We start from the raw sequence: 23,953 nt of genomic DNA, 5'->3' as shown, positions 1-23,953 counted from the left end.
ACAAAGCATTGCATGGACAGTTCTTGGAGAAGATTGAAGGCAAAGTGGATAAAGAAAAGACCTGGTCATGGCTTACAAGTGGAACACTCAAAAAGGAGACAGAAGGACTAATACTGGCGGCACAAGAACAGGCCATTAGAACAAATGCTGTCAAAGCCAGAATTGAAAAATCAACAGACGATCCAAAGTGCAGACTCTGTAAAGAAACAGATGAAACAATCGATCACATACTCAGCTGCTGCAAAAAGATCGCACAGACTGACTACAAGCATAGATATGATGCTGTGGCACAGATGATCCACTGGAACTTGTGCCGGAACTACCATTTCCCAGTGGCAAAGAACTGGTGGGATCATAAGCCCGAAAAAGTGGTCTAAAATGAGCAAGCAAAACTACTGTGGGACTTCCGACTTCCGACTGACCGAATTCTGAAGCATAACACACCAGACATCCTGATTGTGGAGAAAAAGAAAGTATGGATCATCGACATCGCAATCCCAGGAGACAGCAGAATTGAGGAGAAGCAGCTAGAGAAATTAGTGAAATACGAAGATCTAAAAATCAAGCTGCAACGACTCTGGCATAAGCCAGTGAAAGTGGTCCCAGTGGTACTTGGCACGCTGGGCGCAGTGCCAAAGGATCTCAGCGGACATTTGAAAACCATCGGAATTGACAAAATCTCCATCTGTCAATTGCAAAAGGCCGCTTTACTGGGATCGGCAAACACAATTCGCCGCTACATCACGCAGTCCTAGGTGCTTGGGAAGCACCTGACTGGTGATGAAATACGAAATCCAGCATAGTGATCTCGTTTGCTGTGTTGTATTGACATAATAATAATAATAATAATAATAATAATAATAATAATAATAATAATAATAATTGGATTTATAGGCTGTCCCTCTCCAAAGACTTTAGTCCAACCCCCTGCTTAGGCAGGAAACCCTACACCACTTCAGACAAATGGTTACCCAACATCTTAAAATCTTCCAGTATTGGAGCATTCACAACTTCTGGAGGCAAGCTGTTCCACCGGTTAGTTCTCACTGGAGAAATTGTCCTTAGTTCTATGTAGCTTCTCTCCTAGATTAATTTCCATCCGTTGCTTCCTGTCCTGCTCTCAGGTGCTTTGGAGAACAGGTTGAAGGACATTGTATGCACTGTGGTATGTGTGAGATGGATTGTTCTTCTCCCCATTCACACAAAACTATTTTCTATAGGGAAGCTGTGAATGCAGCCTACAAAGTAGTAATTAAAGCGAAATCTTTGCCGGAGAACAGGTGCTTTATAAATAAGTAAGATTGATAAAATGTATAATTAGTACCATCTTGTACTTATCAACGCCTGCCCCAACGTATGAGTCAGGAAGTGCTTCAGGCCACATCTGCTACCTTTCTAATTTCCAAATCCCTTTCTGAATAATGCAAAATTCAGCCTGTATTTTGGGTAGTTATCTTCCGATTGCCTATTGAAGTTGGGTCACATCCTTTCCTGAAGGCCTGTCTTCTCGACTCTAAAAGTTATCTCCTGCAGGGACTCGTTATTTTTATTGCTCAGATATTATTTCGGTCAAGTGTACAGGCGTCCAACGAACCATTTTCTTGGGAGAGGCACTCACTGTACAGACGGCGTAAAATCTACCTCGCAGTTCTGGGCTGCATCATTTTTTCTGTGATCCACATAATTCCTGGGCATTGTCGCATCACTTAGGGAACGATGGAATATAATGATTTGGCCAGCGACGGGCCACCATTCCTGGCGCAACTGGAACAGGAGGCCGGGAATGTGCACATGCAGGTGGGGTGCAGGATTTATTTTATTTTATTTTATTTATTTTATTATTTATTTTATTATTTATTTTATTATTTATTTTATTTATTTTATTTATTTTATTTATTTTATTTATTTTATTTATTTTATTTATTTTATTTATTTTATTTATTTTATTTATTTTATTTATTTTATTTATTTTATTTATTTCATTATTTATTTCATTATTTATTTCATTATTTATTTTATTATTTATTTTATTATTTATTTTATTTATTTTATTATTTATTTTATTTATTTTATTTATTTTATTATTTTATTATTTTATTTTATATTTTATATTTTTATTTTATTAATTTAATTATTTTAATTTAATTTAATTTAATTTAATTTAATTTAATTTAATTTAATTTAATTTAATTTAATTTAATTTAATTTAATTTAATTTAATTTAATTTAATTTAGTCCAATACATAATAATACACAATGAAGGTAATCGAGGACACCTTCGAGGAAATAGAATTAGAGAAAGAATAGAAGAGAGGGTATAGGATAAAATAATCAATGAGAGAATAGAAGAAAGATATAGGGATAGAAGAGAAGATATACGGGATATAGGAGAGACAATAGGACAGGGGACGTAAGGCACTCTAGTGCGCTTCTGCACGCCCCTTACTGACCTCTTAGGAATCTGGAGATGTCAACCGTGGACAGTCTAAGGGTAAAATGTTGGGGGGTTAGGGGATGATACTACGGAGTCCGGGAATGAGTTCCACGCTTCAACAACTCGATTACTAAAGTCGTATTTTTTACAGTCAAGTTTAGAGTGGTTAATATTGAGCTTGAATCTGTTATGTGCTCTTGTGTTGTTGTGGTTGAAGCTGAAGTAGACAGAGAAGTTAGGAGGTTGTTCAGACGCTGATACATCTGAAATCATTTTCTTACAAAATGAATTGAGAATTTGTAACCTAACAACTCTCTCCCTTCTCCTTCTCCTCTTCCTTCTCCCCACTCTTCTTTAAAACGTTAAGTGCATTTCATATTTTTATAAATCCACCTTCTCGCAAAATGGCATCCATGATGGTCTGATCGAAGTGTCACACATTTTTCCTGTGCGTAAACATAAAATCCCTTTCCTGATTTATTTCATTATTGATAGGACATGTTCCTTGCAATTCTCCAATGAATTGTGTTGACATGTGACTATTTCTCGCATCATATATTTTCTTCCCCTTGAACTTCTTTTCTGAGGCTTCTAATGATTTCTGGACTCTTTCTTCATTCCTTTGCTACTTTCCTGAACCGCACTGGAAGGTTTTAAACAGAGGCTGGAGAATTAACTGTCGGAGATAATGAAGGGCAGTGGTTGTGAAGACCTCTGGAGGCTTCCCTAGATCCTTTTGGAGGCCCACGAAAATCAATTTTATTTTGTCAGATACTGTAGGTGTTTGCAAAAAAAAATCATAACAATTTCACTCTACTCATTATTACCCCATCGAACCCCAAACAAAAAAACGAAACCCCATTTAAAGAATAAATCTGAACTGATAATTTTGCAAAAGGAGAAGGGAATGGCAGAGGATGGTTAGATAGTGTCATCAACACAATGAACATATATTTAGAGGTAAACTCCAGGAGACAATGCAGGACAAAGGGGGGGGGGCATGCTGTGCTGTGGTCCATGGCGTCACAAACGGTCATGACTGAGCAACTGAACAACAATAACAAACTTTTAATTCAGTAGTAACTGTCATGCTCCGAAGATAGAGTGAAAGAGTATAGGTCAGTGATTTTCAACCTTTTTTGAGCCACGGCACATTTTTTACATTTACGAAACCCTGGGGCACATTGAGAGGAGGGGGGGCGCTAAAAAAGTTTGGACAAAAAAATTCTCTCTCTCTCTCTTCCTCCCCTTCACTCTTTCTTTCTCCCTCCCTCTTTCTCTCCCTTTCTTCCTCTTTCTCTCTCTCTCCATCCCTCTTTCTTTCTCTTCCTTCCTTCCTCTCTTTTTTGCTCTCTTTCTCTCTCTCTCCCTACCTCCCTCTATGTCTTTCTCTCTCTCGCCTTCCCTCCCTTTCTTTCTCTCTCTCTTGCTTTCTTTCTCTTTCTCTCTCTCTCTTTCTCTTGTTTTCTCTCTTGCTTTCTTTCTCTCTCTCTCTTGCTTTCTTTCTCTTGCTTTCTCTCTCTCTCTTGCTTTCTTTCTCTCTTGCTTTCTCTCTCTCTTGCTTTCTTTCTCTCTTGCTTTCTCTCTCTCTTGCTTTCTCTCTCTCTTGCTTTCTCTCTCTCTTGCTTTCTTTCTCTCTGAGCTTCGCGGCACACCTGACCATGTCTCGCGGCACACTGGTTGAAAAACACTGGTATAGGTGACAGTTAGAACAATGCACCAGTGGAACGATTTGCCTCTAGAAGTTGTAAATGCTCCAACACTGAAAGTTTATAAAAAGAGATTGAACAACCTTTTGTCTGAAATGGTAGATAGTGTAGAATCCGTCAAACTCACGCGATGTATCCAGTCCATGGGCTGTGAGTTTGACAGCCCTGCTATAGGGCGTCTGCCTGAGCAGGGGGTTGGTCCAGATTTTTCCACTGGTTCTGCGTACCTGACCGTACCTGTAACAGCCCATCACTGGTGCTACTGACCCTCTAGGGCAGGGGTCTCCAACCTTGGCAACTTGAAGACTTGTGGACTTCAACTCCCAGAATTCCTTAACCAGCTTTGCTCTCAGAATTTCCTCCCAGAGTTCTTTGCTAATAATATAGAGGGGTTATTTTAAACCACCCAAAGTTATTTTGATACAAGCTGGGCAGCAAATAAATTAAATAAGTAAATAAATAGAAACATAGAAACATAGAAGATTGACGGCAGAAAAAGACCTCATGGTCCATCGAGTCTGCCCTTATACTGTTTCCTGTATTTTATCTTAGGATGGATATATATTTATCCCAGGCATGTTTAAACTCAGTTACTGTGGATTTACCAGCCACGTCTGCTGGAAGTTTGTTCCAAGGATCTACTACTCTTTCAGTAAAATAATATTTTCTCACGTTGCTTCTGATCTTTCCCCCAACTAACCTCAGATTGTGCCCCCTTGTTCTTGTGTTCACTTTCCTATTAAAAACACTTCCCTCCTGAACCTTATTTAACCCTTTAACATATTTAAATGTTTCAATCACGTCCCCACTTTTCCTTCTGTCCTCCAGACTATACAGATTGAGTTCATTGTCTTTCCTGATACGTTTTATGCTTGAGACCTTCCACCATTCTTGTAGCCTGTCTTTGGACCCATTCAATTTTATCAATATCTTTTTGTAGGTGAGGTCTCCAGAACTGAACACAGTATTCCAAATGTGGTATCACCAGCACTCTATATAAGGGGATCACAATCTCCCTCTTCCTGCTTGTTATACCTCTAGCTATGCAGCCAAGCATTCTACTTGCTTTTCCTACCACCTGACCGCAGGCGGTAGGAAATATTAAATGTTATTTAATAATAATAAGAGAGTTGGAAGGGACCTTAGAGTTCTTCTAGTTCAACCCCCTGCTTGGGCAGGAAACCCTACACCACTTCAGACAAACGGTCATCCAACATCTTCTTAAAAACTCTCTTAACCTTGGGGGTTGGAGAACAACTCCACACTCTTTCTTGGAAAATCCCTTTATGTACTGGAAGATGCTACCACTTCTCCCTACAGCCTCTTCTTTAGCGCTAAATATACCGAGTTCCTTTAACCTCACCACAGAATTTAATCTTCTCTCTCTGCGGATCCCAGTTGGTTTATATGACAACCAGTGATGGGTTCTTACCAGTATGATACGGTGCGCCATACCAGTAGTAGCCCGCTGGTGATGTCATTTTTTAAAAATCCTCTGCGCATGCGCTACCAGATTGATTGGCGAGCCAGCAGCTCACTGATTCGCTGGCTCGCCAATCGCCCCGCCCACCTCTCCCTATATATACTGGGCAGCGCCTCACAAAATCCATTGTTGCCCTATTTGGACAGGGAGTCACTGCTCACAGTCGCTCATGCCCTCATCACCTCGAAGTTCGATTACTGCAACGCTCTCTACATGGGGCTGCCTCTGAAAAGTGTTCGGAAACTTCAGATCGTGCAGAACGCGGCCGCGAGAGCCATCGTGGGACTTCCTAGATTCGCCCATGTTCCTGCAACACTCCGTGGCCTGCATTGGCTGCCGATCAGTTTCCGGTCACAATTCAAAGTGTTGGTTATGACTTTTAAAGCCCTGCATGGCATTGGACCAGAGTACCTCTGGAACCGCCTGCTACCGCACAAATCCCAGTGACCGATAAGGTCCCACAGAGTTGGCCTTCTCCGGGTCCCGTCGACCAAACAATGTCATTTGGCGGGCCCCAGGGGAAGAGCCTTCTCTGTGGCAGCCCCGGCCCTCTGGAATCAACTCCCCCCAGAGATTAGAACTGCCCCCACACTCCTTGTCTTTCATAAATTACTCAAGACCCATCTATACCGCCAGGCATGGGGGAGTTGAGACACCTTTCCCCCAGGCTTTTTTATATTTATGTTTGGGTATGTATATGTTGTTTGCTTTTTTAAATATGATAGGGTTTTATGTGCTTTTTAATATTAGATTTGGTTTCGCTGGAATATTGTTTTATTATTTTATTATTGTTGTGAGCCGCCCCGAGTCTTCGTAGAGGGGCGGCATACAAATCTAATAAATTGAATTGAATTGAATTGTAAGGAAACTTTGCTTTGTTGTCATTGACAACAGCCAAAGATGCAGGTAGCATCTTCATGGAGCGTCTCTGACTGATGCTGCAGCTTTCTGTGAAACTTCTGAAGATGTGGTTTTATTGTGGGAAACTGGATGAGGTCCAGTTGACTCTAACGGTTTGGAGTGCTGTGCTGTGAAATAATATCTAAATGACACCATTGATATCTGGAAATAATTGAATTTACCAGACCTGAACGCCCTCATTTTACAAAAACAACCCCTACCCTGCTTGGAATTGCCTATGTTCTTAGACTCTAACTTAATAATTCTTAGGTCCTTGGTTATTATGTTTGCACCAATCTTAGACTCTGAATCTAATTACCCTCGCACAGTAGTAATAATAATAATAATAAAAGGGGCAGAGATGTCACTAATGGGAGTCCTGGCATATACAGGAGGATGTTCAAATGCTGATGTAGGACTTGGCCCATATTTCTCAGTTGTGTCCTGCAAAGAAAACGTCCTTCTTAAGAGTCCAATCTTGAATTTACATTCCTGAGATAAATGCTTAAGAATACAGTGGATGTGGCCCCTGTATTTTATTAATTCCATTTGTTACTGACATCCTGTCTATTGTTATTTTTAATTTTAATTTTTAATTTTTATTATTATTATTTAGATTTGTATGCCGCCCTTCTCCGAAGACTCGGGGCGGCTCACAGAAAACAAAAAACAGCATGACAACAAATCTAATTAGTTAATAATTGCTACTAAAATCCCATATACTGTATATTAAAATCAGTCAACCAACTCAGTCACAATCACACATTACATCTCATAGACAGGGGAAGGGGGCTTCATCTAATTGTCCCATGCCTGTTCCTACTAGCAGAAATTAGAAATGCAGATTTGAAGCCACTATTAACTTGGGATAATTCCATTTGTTACTGACATCCTGGCTGTTTTTTTTTTAAAAAAAATTATTATTATTATTATTATTATTATTATTATTATTATTATTATTATTATGTCAGTACAACACAGCAAACGAGATCACTATGCTGGATTTCGTATTTCATCACCAGTCGGGCGCTTCCCAAGCACCTAGGACTGCGTGATGTAGCGGTGAATTATGTTTGCCGATCCCAGCAAAGTGGCCTTTTGCAATTGACAGATGGAGATTTTGTCAATTCTGATGGTTTTCAAATGTCCGCTGAGATCCTGTGGCACTGTGCCCAGCGTGCCAAGTACCACTGGGATCACTTTCACTGGCTTATGCCAGAGTCTTTGCAGCTCGATTTTTAGATCTTCGTATTTCATTAATTTCTCTAGCTGTTTCTCTTCAATTCTGCTGTCTCCTAGGATTATTATTATTATTATTATTATTATTATTATTATTATTATTATTATTATTAATTAGATTTGTATGCCGCCCTTCTCCGAAGACTTGGGGCGGCTCACAGGATACAAAAAACAGCATGACAACAAATCTAATCAGTTAAAAATTGCTACTAAAATCCCATATATATTAAAATCAGTCAACCAACTCAGTCACAACCACACATTACATATCATAGACAGGGGAAGGGGGCTTCATCTAATTGTCCCATGCCTGGCGACATAAATGAGTCTTGAGACTCTTGTGAAAGGCGAGGAGGGTGGGGGCAGTGCGAATCTTTGGAGGGAGCTGATTCCAGAGGGCCGGGGCTGCCACAGAGAAGGCTCTTCCCCTGGGCCCCGCCAGACGACATTGTCTGGCTGATGGGACCCAGAGAACGCCAACTCTGTGGGACCTAATCGGTCACTGGGATTCATGCAGCAGAAGGCGATCCCATAAGTAATATGGTCCGATGCCATGTAGGGCTTTATAGGTCATCACCAACACTTTGAATTGTGTCTGGAAACCAATTGGCAACCAATGCAGTCCACGGAGTGTTGGAGAGACATGGATGTATCTGGGAAGACCCATGACCGCCCGCTTTCATCCCTCCCATCTCATTGTATGCATCCCATATTCTGGAGTGTCTGGGAGGATCCTTCATTCATTCATTCACTCTCTCACTCACAAGGGTGCTTTTTCAAGAGGCAGCTCTGTTTTTCCTTGAAGACGTTTCACTTCTTATCTAAGAAGCTTCTTCAGTTTTGAATGAGCCAAATTCTACATCACCATTTGAATATTTATTTATTGGATTTATATGCTGCTCCTCTCCGAAGAATATCCTTCTGTATTTGCCAGGATCCTGTTGGTTCTTCCATCATCATCATCATCATTACAGATGGTCCTAGATGTACGATACATTTAGTGACCGTTCAAAGTTACAACAGCACTGAAAAACTAACTTATGAATGTTTTTCACAGTTACGACTTTTGTAGCATCTAATCATGTGATCAAAATTGCGATGCTTGGCAACCGGTTCAAACTTCTGACCATTGCTTTAAAAATTACTTTTATAGGAAGAAGAAAATGGTACATAGAAGTTTTAATGTGTAATGAGATTTGGCTTCTGTGCATGTGCAGCAAGCAAAATGTTGCATGAGGACGCGAGCGTGAGTGAGATGTTGGCGATTTTCGCCAATTTTTTTGCTTATGCGCATGTGCGGAAGCAAAAATATCAGCAAAACCTCACCGTAGTCTCGTTCACGCCTGCAAACTCATGCAAGATTTCGCTTGCTGTAAATGTGCAGAAGCCAAATCTAACGTCGACAGGTGTGCCCGCATCCACAACGGCCTCAGAGAGTGCACCGGCAACGCCGAAGACGAGCGGCCCTTCACTGGTCACAGGACCAAAATTCAGATGCTTGGCAATGGACTCATATTTATGATGGTTGCAGTGTCAATTTTTTGGGTGACTTTCTGCCAAGCAAAGTCAATGGGGGAAGCCTGATTCACTTACTAACCGGGTTACTAACTTATCAACTGAAGTGATTCGCTTAACAGCGGCAAGAAAAGTGGAGCAAAACTCACTTAACAAATTTCTCACTTAGCAATACAAATTTTGAGCTCAATCCTGCTCGTAAGTTGGGGACTACCTATATTTAGTTAGATATTTCCAGGGATAATTATTTGAATTAAAGGAAGACTATATTGGGGCTGCAAAATTGCAGTCAATGAGGGGATGCTAAACCCCACCTTCTAGTGGTCACCCAGATTTATGCATCCTGAGAGGCTGTTCAAAATCCACGTTGTTACTCGAGAGCCGAAATACTTTAAACTGTTTCTTTGTTTGCATGAGACGCAGAGAATCCACATTAGTGTGAATTTTGTTTCCAGCCTTGCAAACCCACTTTGAATCAGTTTCCTAGAACGTTTTTTTCGATGCAGCATTTCGAAGAAGAAAACAGAATTTGGGATCGCACTAAAAAAATGGAAAAAAAAAATAGCATTCACATTTAATTTCCAGATTTTCTTTTGAGACCTCTTGATACAAAAATCTTCCGAATTCACCGTTGAAACGAACTCCACCGCAAAACGATATAAAATCTCACATTACAAAAAAATATCTTTGGCTAAAGTTGCTTTTTTTTTTTTTAAATGGTAGCTGATGTATGGTGCAGGGATTATCTGTACAATTTAAGGTTGTATGTTTTTTTTTTAAAGCTTCATCTGCGGTAGGTTTGTTTGAGACTGGCATGGTGCTTTATGGTGTTCGCCGACTGCTTTTGCAGTTCTTCAATGTGAGAGTTTAAAATCAGTTCAAAGTCTTTGGCTCGTCTCTCTTCCTCGTGGAGGAATTGCTCTGCTGCAGCAGCCGGGAACAAGGTCTCTGGGGAAGGCTGAATGACACACAAAAAAAATTTGACACAATGAAGACACGAATAATTAGGCCGCTTTTCTTATTAGCGCAAGGGGTACAGCTGAAAGTAAGCTTTAAATATGATGGATACGCAGCCTTTACAGATATCTTGCTGGGCCCTACAACCCCTTATAGCAGTGATGGTGAACGTATGGCACGCGTGCAAAAGGTGGCACACGGAGCCATATCTTTTTATTGATTGATTGATTGATTGATTTTGTCCAATACACAATGCGGGTTTTAGTGGGTATACACATAGTAAAATACATGATGAAGGTTATAGAGGAGATACTCATAGTAAAATATATCTAAGAAAGAATAGAAAAGAAGGTATAGTAATAGAACATATCAATGAAAGAATAGAAGAAGAGATATAGGAATAGAAGAAAGGTATAGGAGATATAGGAGAGCAATAGGACAGGGGACGGAAGCATAGTTCCCTCTAAGCTGAGCAGTGAGCAATCGCTCACTTAAAAATCATCATCAACTCAGAGTTTTCCAAACCTGCCCAGAAGCCGAGCGGGAAAGAGTGAGAGGGAAGGAGAGAGAGAGGAAGAGAGAGAAACAGATAGAAAAAAGAGAGGAAGGAAAAGAGAAAGAAAAAGAATGGGAGTAAGGAAGAGAGAAAGAAAATCAAAATCTAGTTTGAAACTAGCTCAACTATTTAAGTGGCATTTTGATATTGATAGAGTTGCCCTATTATGAGCTCACTGTTATAGACACACGGTACAGTATTTTATTTTGAAATTCTCTGAGGCAAAACAGGGTGGGTTTTTTATTTGTATGTATGTTTGTTTGTTTGTTTGTTTATTTATTTATTATTTCTGTGCCGCCCAGTCCCGAAGGGACTGCCGCTCAGACACTATACTTTTCCGCCCACCCCCAAAAATAATTAGAGGGAACACTGGACGGAAGGCACTCTAGTGCACTTGTACTCGCCCCTTACTGACCTCTTAGGAATCTGGATAGGTCAATCGTAGATAATCTAAAGGTAAAGTGTTGGGGGTTTGGGGATGACACTATGGAGCCCGGTAATGAGTTCCATGCTTCAACAACTCGGTTACTGAAGTCATATTTTTTACAGTCACGGTTAATATTAAGTTTAAATCTGTTGTGTGTTCTTGTGTTGTTGTGGTTGAAGCTGAAGTAGTCGCCGACAGGCAGGGCATTACAGCATACGATCTGCTGGCATGTGAGCCGTTGCCCTAATTGCCCCTTTTTTGTTAGTTATTTTAAATATTAGATTTGTTATATGCTGTTTTTACTATTGTTGTTAGCCGCCCCAAATCTACGGAGGGGTGGCATACAAATCAAATCAATCAAATCAAATCAAATCAAATCAAATCAAAAAATAAATCTGGCAGTTCGCATATGCACGCCAGCGAGCTGAGTCCTTCGGGCTTAGGCGGCATAGAAGTCGAATAAATAAATAAAATAAAATAAATTTTCAGCTTGTGTATGTGCAGGGGGGCATTGAATTATGGATGTGGGCACTCGCAATAGCATGCACGCGTGTACTTTTGGCACCTGAGGAAAGAAAGGTTCACCATCATTGCCCTACAGTGATATCATGAGATCCCATACAGGTGGTCCTCGATTTACGACCATCATTGAATGCAAAATTTATGTGAAACCCAACTTACAAGTGAGTTGTGCCCCGTTTTACCACTTTTCTTGCTGTCATTGTTAAGTGAATCAGGGGTGGCTGTTATGTTAAGAGCCGGGGTGGTGCAGCAGGTAGAATGCTGTACTTGCAGGCCACTGAAGCTGACTGTAGATCGGCAGGTCAGCGGTTCAAATCTCATCACTAACTCAAGATTGACTCAGCCTTCCATCCTTCCAAGGTGGGTAAAATGAGGACCCGGATTGTGGGGGCAATATGCTGGCTCTGTCAAAAAGTGCTATTGCTAACATGTTGTAAGCCGCCCTGAGTCTAAGGAGAAGGGCGGCATAAAAATCAAATAAATAAATAAATATTAGTTAACACAGTTATTAAGGTCACAAAAGGGGATCATGTGACCGCTAATGGATTGCTATCCGGTACGCGCCACACTGCGTATCGGTGGTGAAAATGTAGCGGCACTCCCAGTTCCAGGGAACCGGTGGGCGTGTATGTTTGAGTGAGATTTGGCTCCTGCACATGCGCAGGAAGCGAAATCTCGCGAGAGGATAGGCGGCCACGTGAGATTTTGACGATTTATAGCTATTTTTGCTTCTGTGCATATGCGGAAGCAAAAAAATTTGCCAAAATCTCACGTGGCTGCACATCCTCTCGTGAGATTTCGCTTCCTGCTCATTCGCATAAGCCAAATCTAGCTCGTTCGTGTGCGCTGGATGCGTGCGCACAACCGCCAATCACCCAGAGCGAACTGCACCAACCAGTAAAGGAAATAGAAGTGTGAGAGTTCCACAATGTCAAAAGGATGCATAACATCTACATCTGCAATAAGAGAGGCGGTAAAGTAGCACATTTAAATACCTCTTTAAAAAAAGCAATTTTTAAAAATCTACATAAGGCTTTAAATGTAGGCTGATTGCAAATTTAAGTACTGTATTTTCTTTTGACTATCCATTTGACTCTTGATTGTTGAGAGCAGGGACTGGCAATGTGATGTCTCTGAGCATGAATGTGTTCACAATTACACAGTTGCCTTGGTGTGAACCAGTTCCCGGCTAATCCAAACTTTTTTTTAACAGATTAACAGAGTTGGAAGGACCAGAATACCTTCGGGATGGCCTTCTGTCGCACAAATCCCAGCAGCCAATTAGGTCCCACAGAATTGGCCTTCTCCGGCTCCCGTCGACTAAACAATGTCGTCTGGCGGGACCCAGGGGAAGAGCCTTCTCTGTGACGGCCCCAGCCTCTGGAATCAACTCCCCCCGGAGATTAGAATTGCCCCCACCCTCCTCGCCTTTCGTAAGTTATTGAAAACTCATCTTTGTAGCCAGGCATGGGCAAACTGACATATCCCCCAACTATCTTGGTTTGTGTATGATTTGAATGGATTATGTGATTATTTTACTATAAGTAGTGTTGGGCGAACCCAACGAAATTCGGGTTCGGCACACGAATTTTAAAAAAAGTTCGGGTTTGGCACCCGAACCCAAACTTTTGAGTTCGACGCTCGGGAAAGCGCCAGGAAGCGCTGGCGCCCACCTTCCGAAACAGCTGGGGCACTTCCCAGCGCTCTCCCGAACCCGAACCTGAACTTTTGCCGAACTTCCAGGTTCGGCATTCAGGAGACCGCCGAGAAGCGCCCCGGCTGTTTCTGAAGGTGACAGCTGGGCGGCGGCACTTCCCAGAACATTTGGGGAGCTGTTGGCCGGTCGGGAGGGGCAAAAGGAGGTGGGGAATCCCACAAGGGGATTCCCAGGGCGGAGCTTTGACATCACTGAGACGTCCTTCCTGGAGTCCCCATTTCAGCCGGCCAGGAAGGACGTCTCAGTGACGTCAAAGCTCTGACCCTGTAATCTCCCCGTGGGATTCACCATCTCTTTTTTCACCTCCCGACTGGCCGACAGCTCCCCGGCTGTTTCGGAAGGTGACAGCTGGGCGGCGGCGCTTCCTGGCGCTGTCCCGAACCCAAACTTTTTGCAAAAATTTGGGTTCGGTATACCAAACCGCTCATTCGGTACGAACCCGAACATTGCAGGTTTGGTTCGCCCAACACTAACTATAAGGGTTTTCATTTTTTAAAAAAAATATTGGACTTGTAGACTGTTTGTTATTGTTGTGAGCCGCCCCGAGTCTTCGGAGAAGGGCAGCATACAAATCTAATAAATTATTATTATTGTTGTTGTTGTTGTTGTTGTTGTTGTAGGTCATCTAGTCCAACAGCCTGCCCACGCAGGAGACCATCCCATTTCTGACAGATGACAGTCCAATGTCTTCTTGAAAGCTCTCAGTTATGACGCTCCCACAACTTCAGAAGTCAGGCTGTTCCATTGATTGATTGTTCTGGCAGAAAACTTATCCTCCTTTTGAGGTTGAATCTCTCCTTGTTCAGTTTCCACTCATTATTTCTTGTCTGGCCTTTGGAGCTGCTTTGGAGAATAGCTTGACCCCTTCCTCTCTGTGGCAGCCCCTCAAATATTGGAAGACTGCTATCATGTCTTCCCTGGTCCTTCTCTTCACTACACTAGCCATGGCCAGTTCCTGCAACCGTTCTTCATATGTTTTAGCCTCCAGTCCCCTAATCATCCTGGTTGCTACATGTTTTTTATAGTGTAATGACCAAAACTTCTCTAAGTATGCCCATGTTACTCCAACACTCTGCAGTCTGCACTGGTTGCCGATCAGTTTCCGGTCACAATTCAAAGTGTTGGTTGGTTGGTTGGTTATCTATCTATCTATCTATCTATCTATCTATCTATCTATCTATCTATCTATCTATCTATCTATCTATCTATCTATCTATCTATCAGATTTATATGCCGCCCCTCTCTGCAGACTTGGGGCGGCTCACAGCAATAATAATACAATGTAAACAAATCTAATATTTAAGTTAATTTAAAACCCCAATTTAAAAACCAATCATACATACTAACATACCATGCATAAATTTCATAAGCCTAGGGGGAGGGAAAGTCTCAATTCCCCCATGCCTGACGACAGAGGGGGGTTTTAAGGAGCTTACAAAAGGCAAGGAGGGTGGGGGCAACTCTGATATCTGGGGGGGAGTTGGTTCCAAAGGGTCAGGGCCACCACAGAGAAGGCTCTTCCCCTGGGTCCCGCCAAACGACATTGTTTAGTTGACGGGACCTGGAGAAGGCCAACTCTGTGGGACCTAACTGGTCGCTGGGATTCGTGCGGCAGAAGGCGGTCCCAGAGATATGACCTATAAAGCCCTACATGGCATCGGACCAGAATATCTCCGGGACCGCCTTCTGCTGCACGAATCCCAGCGACCGGTTAGGTCCCACAGAGTGGGCCTTCTCCGGGTCCCGTCGACTAAACAATGTCGTCTGGCGGGACCCAGGGGAAGAGCCTTCTCTGTGGTGGCTCCGACCCTCTGGAACCAGCTCCCCCCAATGATTAGGATTGCCCCCACCCTCCTTGCCTTTCGGAAACTCCTTAAAACCCACCTCTGCCGTCAGGCATGGGGGAATTGAAACATCTCCCCCTTGCCCATGTAGTTTCTGTGTATGATTCGACTATGTGCTTGTTTTTTATATATTGGGGTTTCTTTTGGATTTTTTAACCTAAAACTGTAATTTAGATTGCTAAATATTAGATTTGTTACTATGTATTGTTTTTTACCATTGTTGTGAGCCACCCCGAGTCTACGGAGAGGGGCGGCATATAAATCCAATAAGTCTAAATCTAAATCTAAAACTACTCTAAATGTGACCTGAAGGTTTTAAATAAACGCATGTGCAACTGGTATGCTACACAGTAGATTCCATAGGACACCTCTTACAAAATAGGAAAGGTGAGCTAAATTCATATAATCCTCGAGATACAACCATAATAAAGCCTGCCCCATCATGGTTCTAACTCATGTAAAACAGGCTGTGAGCAATCTGATTATGCAATCTTTTTTTGTGTGGAAGTTGTTAAGTGAACGCTGTGGTTGTTAATTGAAGCAATGGCTTGCTGTAGGCCCAGTTTTGCCCAAAAAATGAACGCAAATGCCAGTTTGGGACAAAACTGTCCTATATCATGGTCGCCTGACCAAAGGACACAGCAAATGGATATACAGTGTTCCCTCGCTTTTCGCGGGGGATGCGTTCCGAGACTGCCCGCGAAAGTTGAAATTCCGCGAAGTAGAGATGCGGAAGTAAATGCACAATTTTTGGCTATGAACAGTATCACAAGCCTTCCCTTAACACTTTAAACCCCTAAATTGCAATTTTCCATTCCCTTAGCAACCATTCAGATTATTACTCACCATGTTTATTTATTAAAGTTTATTAAAAAAAATATTTATTAAAGGCAGACGAAAGTTTGGCAATGACATATGATGTCATCGGGTGGGAAAAACCGTGGTATAGGGGGAAAACCCGCAAAGTATTTTTTAATTAATATTTTTGAAAAACCGTGGTATAGACTTTCCGCGAAGTTCGAACCCGTGAAAATCGAGGGAACACTGTATATGAGGCCCAGGTACCAAGTGCCCGAAGTGCAGTCATATGACTGTGGCCCTCAGAACTTCGAATCTGGGTCATAAGAAGTTCTTAGGCAGGGCCAATGGTCCTAGCAAATGGTTGCTAAGCCAACAGTCATAAGTCGAAGACCATCTGTATTAGGTTTGGAAGTGTGTGAACCTTCCTAGAAAGCAGAAGAAAGAGGGAACAATGCCATCAAATTGATTGGGTAGATAAATGGATCTAGTAGGACTGAGATGTCTAACATCACTGTCATTTGTCAATATACATATTGGCTTCCTATTAGTCTCCGGGCACAATTCAAGGTGTTGGTTATTACCTATGAAGCCCAAATGGCTCAGGTCCAGACTATTGACGGGACCATCTCTTGCCGCATACAACCCAGAGACCAATAAGAGCACCCAGAGTTGGCCTCCTCCAGGTCCTGTCGACTAAACAATGCAAGATGACGGGACCACGAGGGAGGGCCTTCTCTGTTGCTTCCCCGGCTCTATGGAATCAACTCCCCCCCCCCGATGTCCATACTCTCTCACCCTACTGGCCTTCTGTAAGGCCATGAAGACCTGGTTTTGCTAACAACTAACAACTATCATGGCCAAATCGTATGAATGGTACAGTATGTATGCATGTTGTTGTGACTGCTCTATCGTGGGTTTTTTAATGAGGGTTTTATTGTTTAAAATGTTATATTCAACTTCTTTTTTATTGTATTGTATTTATATTGTTTATTGTAAGCCGCCCTGAGTCCTTTGGGATTGGGTGGCATAGAAGTCGAGTTAAGTAAGTGAGTGAGTGAGTGAGTGAGTGAGTGAGTGAGTGAGTGAGTGAATGAATGAATGAATGAATGAATGAATGAATGAATGAATGAATGAATGAATGTTCTGGACAGCTGTCACTTTGTGGGAAAGACCCACAACAGACTCTTACAAAATTGACGTCGTGCCCACTCACTGAAAACTCTTTCTCATCCCTTGGCTTGCCGAACGAATATTGACCACTCTCTTATGAATCAAAATAATCAATTTACCATCTGTCTTTCTTCCATAATGTAGACCTGGTTCAGCAATATGTCAGATTTATTCCTTTGAAGAAAGGAAGTGGAGCAAAATGGTGAGAGCACCTCCAGTGGGGATGGAGATCTGCCGTCCGCTACGGGTTCACGATCTCGGCTCGACATTTCAGGAGGTGAAGCCCCATTGCCTTCAAGAGTAATCATATCCTGTAGGCCGTGCCAGCCAGGAACATGAGTTTGGTAGCATTCCAAATGTTCGCATATTGCAGACTGGATTGAATTCTGCATAGGCCTGAAAGAGCAAAAATGTTTACAAGGTTATGGTGATCAGTCGGAGCTTCAAAATGTTACTGAAAAGTAAAACATTCAGTACAAAACTGTCCATTTAGTTTTCTTTTATGGAACACCAGGCAACATTCATTCATTCATTCATTCATTTATTGGATTTGTATGCCACCCCTCTTCGTAGACTCGGAGTGGCTAACAACGATAAAAACAGCATGTAACAATCCAATTAATAAAACAACTAAAAACCCGTATTATAAAACCAAACATACACACCAACATACCATGTATAACTTGTAATGGCCTAGGGGGAAGGAATACTTAACTCCCCCATGCCTGGCAGCATAAGTGAGTCTTGAGTAGTTTGCAAAAGACAGGGAGGGTGGGGGCAGTTCTAATCTCCGGGGGGAGTTGGTTCCAGAGGGCCGGGGCCGCCACAGAGAAGGCTCTTCCCCATGTGGCATGTGGCAACAGACAAACAAACAGGAAATGGTCTACGCTCTTAAGATATTCATTTTATATAAAACATATCAAACACAGGAAATCCTTGACTTACAACAAACTCATTTAGTGGTCCTTCAAAGTTACAATGTCATGGAAAGTGAGTTGTGACTGGTTTTTCACATTTATAACCGGGGGGGGGGGTTTCCCCAACTTATTGCACGGGCGCACACATTGGAGTGAGATTTGGTTTCTGTGCATGTGCAGAAAATGACAGTTTTAAGACTAGTGGACTTCAACGCCCAGAATTCCTCCTGCAGTCATGCTAGATGGAATAATTAGAAGGCAAGAAAAGTCCTATTTTTGCGAAAAATGGGCTGGTTTTCACCTGTTTTTTTGCAAACATTGGGTGGGCAAAGGGTCTGGGAGCTCTTGGGTCCTAAGGGATGGCAAAATTGCCCCCATTTTTATGAAAAACAGGCAATTTTTCCATTTTTCACAAAAATTGAGGCATTTTTGCCTTCTTCCCAGTCCCCAGGAGCTCTCCGCAGGTTCCCCAGACCTTTTACCAATTTTTGTGAAAAAACAGGTAAAAAACGGCCCATTTTTTGCAAAAACAGGAGCAGTTTTGCCATCCCCCAGCAGTTCTCTCCAGGCGAGGGGGGGGGGCCCTTCAGGACAGCAAAAATGACAACATTCAGTGTACAACGCTGACATTTCCACCCTCTTTTGGGGGGGGGGGGGGAAGGTGCATCTTATACTCCGAAAAATACGGTAAGTCTAAGTGCTATTGGTATTGCTAAAGTCAATAGGATAATCAGATCCACTTAACAGCAATGTTATTCACTTTACAAAGTGCAATGTTAACAACCGTGGCAAAAAATGCAGCAATGTTACTTAGCAATGTGAATTTTGGGCTCAATTGTGGTCGTAAGCCAAGGACTATCCGTATCATATTGCAGGAGTGGTTTTTCGTAGCTTTGAGGTCTCAGTCCTTTCTTTCTTTCTTTCTTTCTTTCTTTCTTTCTTTCTTTCTTTCTTTCTTTTTTTCTTTCTTTCTTTCTTTCTTCTTCCTCCTCCTTCCTTCCTTCCTTCCTTCCTTCCTTCCTTCCTTCCTTCCTTCCTTCCTTCCTTCCTTCCTTCCTTCCTTCCTTGATTTTTATGCTGCCCTTCTCCTTAGACTCAGGACGGCTTACAACATGTTAGCAACAGCATTTTTTAACAGAGCCAGCATATTGCCCCCACAATCTGGGTCCTCATTTGACCCACCTCGGAAGGATGGAAGGCTGAGTCAACCTTGAGCCGGTGATGAGATTCAAACCGCTGGCCTGCAGATCTACAGCCAGCTTCAGTGGCCTGCAGTACAGCACTCTACCTGCTGCGCCACCCCGGCTCTTTGGACACTGTCCAAATATCCAGCATAGCTATGATGAATATCTGAAGCAAATCGTTTCTATTTATCACAGCCGAGTCCTACTGCATTTTGCTATCAGTCTTGGCACTGTGACAATGAATGAAACAATGCACATCTCCTTGGGCTCCTTTTGAGACGTTGGCTGAAATACAGACTGATTAAATTAATACGCAATGATAGGCCCAAGAGAATCAGTTTGATGCGATCTCCTCGGGGTCCCTTCTAGGAGTTACACCTGTGGATTGTAGGAGCTGGGAAACCAGAGGAATGCCTCTCGGCGAGACTTTGCTTTAGATAATAAGTCTGTTGTTTTGATTAGACCGGGGGGCTTGCTCACAGCCCACCGATCCAGACGCGCATGATAGCCCGTCACATCATCAGATGTCCTATGGTTGGCCTGCCAGAGATTTTACAACCCTACGAGCTTTACAGACTTCCATGCATTACTGACTACGCTCACTTGGTGAAGAGAAAATTCTTGGTGAAGAGATAAAACTCCCGTAAAGTTTTGAAGACCCATCTCTGCCGGTAGGCTTGGAGCCATTTAAATTTTAATATCTTGCCCCGTCCAGTGAATGAATGTGTGATGAATGATGTATGAATCGGTTTGTTTAACTTTTAACTATGGGGACTTTTAGATGGTAATTTTACTTAGATTTCGAACATGTTTATATTATCTTTGTTGTAAGCCGCCCTGTGTCTCGGGAGAAGGGCGGCAGAGAAATGGAATTAATAATGATCTTCCATCTATTGCTTCCATCGTACTGCCCCCTCCCTCCTCGCCTTTCGGAAGAGTCTAAAGCAGTGATGGCGAACCTTTTTTCCCTCTGGTGCCACACGAACATGTGTGTGCACTATCGCATATGCACAAGTGCCCACACCCATAATTCAATGACTGGGGAGTGCAAAAACAGCTTCCCCCACTCCCCAGAGGCCCCCTGGAGGCTTGAAACAGCCAGTTTCCCAACTTCTGGTGGGCCCAGTAGGGTCCTGTTTTGCCCTTACCAGGCTACAAAGGCTTCCTTGGAACCTCAAAACGCCCTCCCAGAGCCTCTGTGCGAGCCAAAAATCAGCTGGCCTGCATCCACATGCACTTTGGAGCTGAGCTAGGGCAACAGCTCATGTGCCAGCAGATATGGCTCCACGTGCCACCTGTAGCACCTATGCCACCAAGCTTGGGGTCATTAGATTCTGCCCCCTGTCCAATGAATGTATAGTGGGTTTGTTGATCGAATGGATATACAGTGATACCTCATCTTATGAACTTAATTGGTTCCGGGACGAGGTTTGTAAGGTGAAAGGTTTGTAAGAGGAAACAATGTTTCCCATAGGAATCAATGGAAAAGCGATTAATGCGTGCAAGCCCCAAACTCACCCCTTTTGCCAGCCGAAGCACCCATTTTTGCGCTGCTAGGATTCCCCTGAGGCTCTCCTCCATGGGAAACCCCACCTCCGGACTTCCGTGTTTTTGTGATGCTGCAGGGGAATCCCAGCAGGGGAATCCCAGCAGTGCAAAAATGGATGCTGTGCTGGCAACGGAAGTCCAGAGGTAGGGTTTCCCAGCGAGGGGAGCCTCAGCAAAATTGCAGCATCGCAAAAACACGGAAGTCTTTGAAACCCCACCTCCAGACTTCCGTTGCCAGCGAAGCACCCATTTTTGCGCTGCTGGAAATCCCCTGCAGCATTGCAAAAACACAGAAGTCCGGAGATGGTGTTTCCCAGGGAGGGGAGCCTCAGGGGAGTCCCAGCAGCGCAAAAACGGGCGCTTCGCTGGCAACAGAAGGCCGGAGGCAAGGCATCTCAGTGGAGGCGGCTTGGGTTTGTAAGGTGAAAATAGTTTGGAAGACGAGGCAAAAAAATCTTAAACGCCGGGTTTGTATCTCGAAATGTTTGTATGACTAAGGGTTGGTAAGACGAGGTATCACTGTATGTGTATTTTAATTGGTTCTTTAGTCTTTAGATTAACTTTTAATTTTAATTAATCGGATTTCAATGTATATTGTCTTTTTTATATGTTGTAAGCCTCCCCGAGTCCTCGGAGAGGGGCGGCATATAAATCCAATAAAACTAAACTTAAATTTCTTGTCCTGCCTGATCTGCGCATGGGCGCACACATCTCCAAACCAGGAGCAAATGTAAATGAAACCGATTACTGGGGCTGGTTCTTATATTTTCCAGGATGGCCTAACGAGTCAGATCTGACCACATTGCTGACCGGATCTGGCATGTGGACTTTGAGTTTGACACTCCTGTTCCAAAGCTTCACTACATTCCAAAAGGAATCTGACACATAAAAGATAAGCACCTGTTTCAAATTTTAAATATCTGTAATATAGATAAGAGAAGGAAAATTACTTATATTGGTTTATTTTTGTTCTTTTCTGTCCACTGGACAAACATGATCAAGAAGAATGACTATAAATAGCAGAAACACATTAGCACGGCATCTGGAAATTGCCAATTATCTACCCCCGTCTTCCCCAAAGCCACATACGTTTTTATTTTTGCTATCCCAAACATATCCATTGCCATTTTTTGCTTGGTATAATTGCCATGGTAACGGAACAGCAAATTAAAATAGAAAAAAGTCATTTTTTTACATTTATCATAAAATAAATGATACCCTGGAGTTAAAATAAGTTATCAATAATAGTTTGGTTCACCCACTTCTCTTTGATATTTGATAATTTAATAGTAGTTTTTAAAGGGAAAACCATAATGGATTGTTTATTTTATTTTTTTTTAAATCAAAAACTCTAAACGAAAGCCAAGATCACAGATGCACTTAATTTCCAGGATTTCAAGGTTTACTGGCGCCAAATATGAGCTGCAAAATTCTGGATGACCACCAAACAAATGCAAAGAGATATTGAAAACTTTAACTCATCTAGAGATTTGCAGAGTTGGCAGGGAACATTTGGGACTCCATGATTTATACATAACTGTATTCCAGCCATTTAAATTTGTATTTTCCAAAAAAGGCAAATAGCCTTTTCTTAAGCTATGGCGCCAAATCGGTCAAAGCGATCAACCAGTGGAACGGCCTGCCAGCGGAGGTTGTGAACTCCCCAACTTTGGACATTTTCAAGAGGAGATTGGACTGTCATTTGGCTAGGGTGCTGTAGGATTTCCTGCTTAAGCAGGGGGTTGGGCTTGATGACCTGCAAGGTCCCTTTCAACTCTAATAAATAAATAAATAAATAAATAAATGGCAACAGCAGCCATCACAGCTAAATAAATACCAACTCCACATCTCTAGATTTCCTAAAAGCCAGAGACAGGAACTTTAGCAAGCTGATGTGTGGTATAAGTGGTACAAAAAGGAAGGGGTTAGTTGTTCCACCTAGAAGGATTTAAGAAAGAATCCAGAAAGAACATACCGTAATTCAATTTGCCACTGAGTGGAGCTATTTAAGTGCACTCAGATAAAAGTGAGAAATATAGAGATTTCTTTCTGAATGTGGGAAGACAGGCGACATTGTGGTGGCTAATAAAGACTTTAAATCCTGCATTCCTTCCTTTGAAATGGCAATACAGTGATACCTTTTCTTACAAACTTAATTGGTTCCGGGACGAGGTTCTTAAGGTGAAAAGTTTGTAAGACGAAACAATGTTTCCCATAGGAATCAATGGAAAAGCGATTAATGCGTGCAAGCCCAAAATTTACCCCTTTTGGCAGCCGAAGCGCCCATTTTTCTGCTGCTGGGATTCCCCTGAGGCTCCCCTCCATGGGAAACCCCACCTCCGGACTTCTGTGTTTTTGCGATGCTGCAGGGGAATCCCAGCATCGCAAAAATGAGTGCGTGGCTGGCAACGGAAGTCCGGAGGTGGGGTTTCCTAGCGAAGGGAGCATCAATGAAATCACAGCATCACCAAGACACCGAAGTCCTCAGAATCCCACCTCTGGACCTCTATGTTTTTGTGATGCTGCAATTTCACTGAGGCTCCCCTCAGTGGGAAGCCACACCTCTGGACTTCCGTTGCCAGCGAAGCGCCCGTTTTTGTGCTGCTGGAATTCCCCTGCAGCATCAAAAAACCACGGAAGTCCAGAGGTGGGGTTTCCCATGGAGGGGAGCCTCAGGGGAATCCCAGCAGTCCAAAAACGGGTGCTTCCCTGGCAATGGAAGTCTGGAGGCGGGGCATCCCAGCAGCAGCGGTGAGTTTGTAAGGTGAAAATAGTTTGTAAGAAGAGGCAAAAAAATCTTAAACCATGTGGGTTTGTATCTTGAAAAGTTTGTATGACGAGGCGTTTGTAAGACGAGGTATCACTGTATTTAGCAAAACCATTGTAAAATGCGTCATGTGACTGTGGAATGTTACAAATGGCCATTAACATGGCGGCACGGGGTGTTAAATATCCAAATGCAGTCATATGAGGGAGAGCATCTCATTTTCAGATAGGTCATAAGCAGTGATGGGCTCTTCAGGTATGAAG

General features: G+C 42.6%; 1 protein-coding gene across 3 annotated transcripts in view; it reads right to left on the bottom strand.

The window, feature by feature from the left end:
• Positions 1-9,842: 9,842 nt before the first annotated feature.
• The window catches only part of DEUP1 (deuterosome assembly protein 1), a 75,131-nt gene continuing 61,020 nt past the window's right edge, over positions 9,843-23,953 (bottom strand). For all 3 annotated transcript variants that reach the window (XR_011559085.1, XM_070751651.1, XM_070751650.1), the window contains 2 exons: positions 17,394-17,670; positions 9,843-10,238 (listed from right to left, as the gene is read on the bottom strand). Coding sequence is in view for 2 of the 3 variants with exons in the window: in XM_070751651.1 (XP_070607752.1) it covers positions 10,065-10,238; positions 17,394-17,670 (451 nt within the window). In the remaining variant the exon portion in view is untranslated. The remainder of the gene's footprint in view (positions 10,239-17,393; positions 17,671-23,953) is intronic.

Source organism: Erythrolamprus reginae, chromosome 4 (assembly GCF_031021105.1).
Source record: "Erythrolamprus reginae isolate rEryReg1 chromosome 4, rEryReg1.hap1, whole genome shotgun sequence".
In the NCBI taxonomy this organism is placed as follows: Eukaryota; Metazoa; Chordata; class Lepidosauria; order Squamata; family Dipsadidae; genus Erythrolamprus; species Erythrolamprus reginae.
The sequence above is the reverse complement of the archived record's forward strand: the minus strand, read 5'-3'. Positions and strand labels throughout refer to the sequence as shown.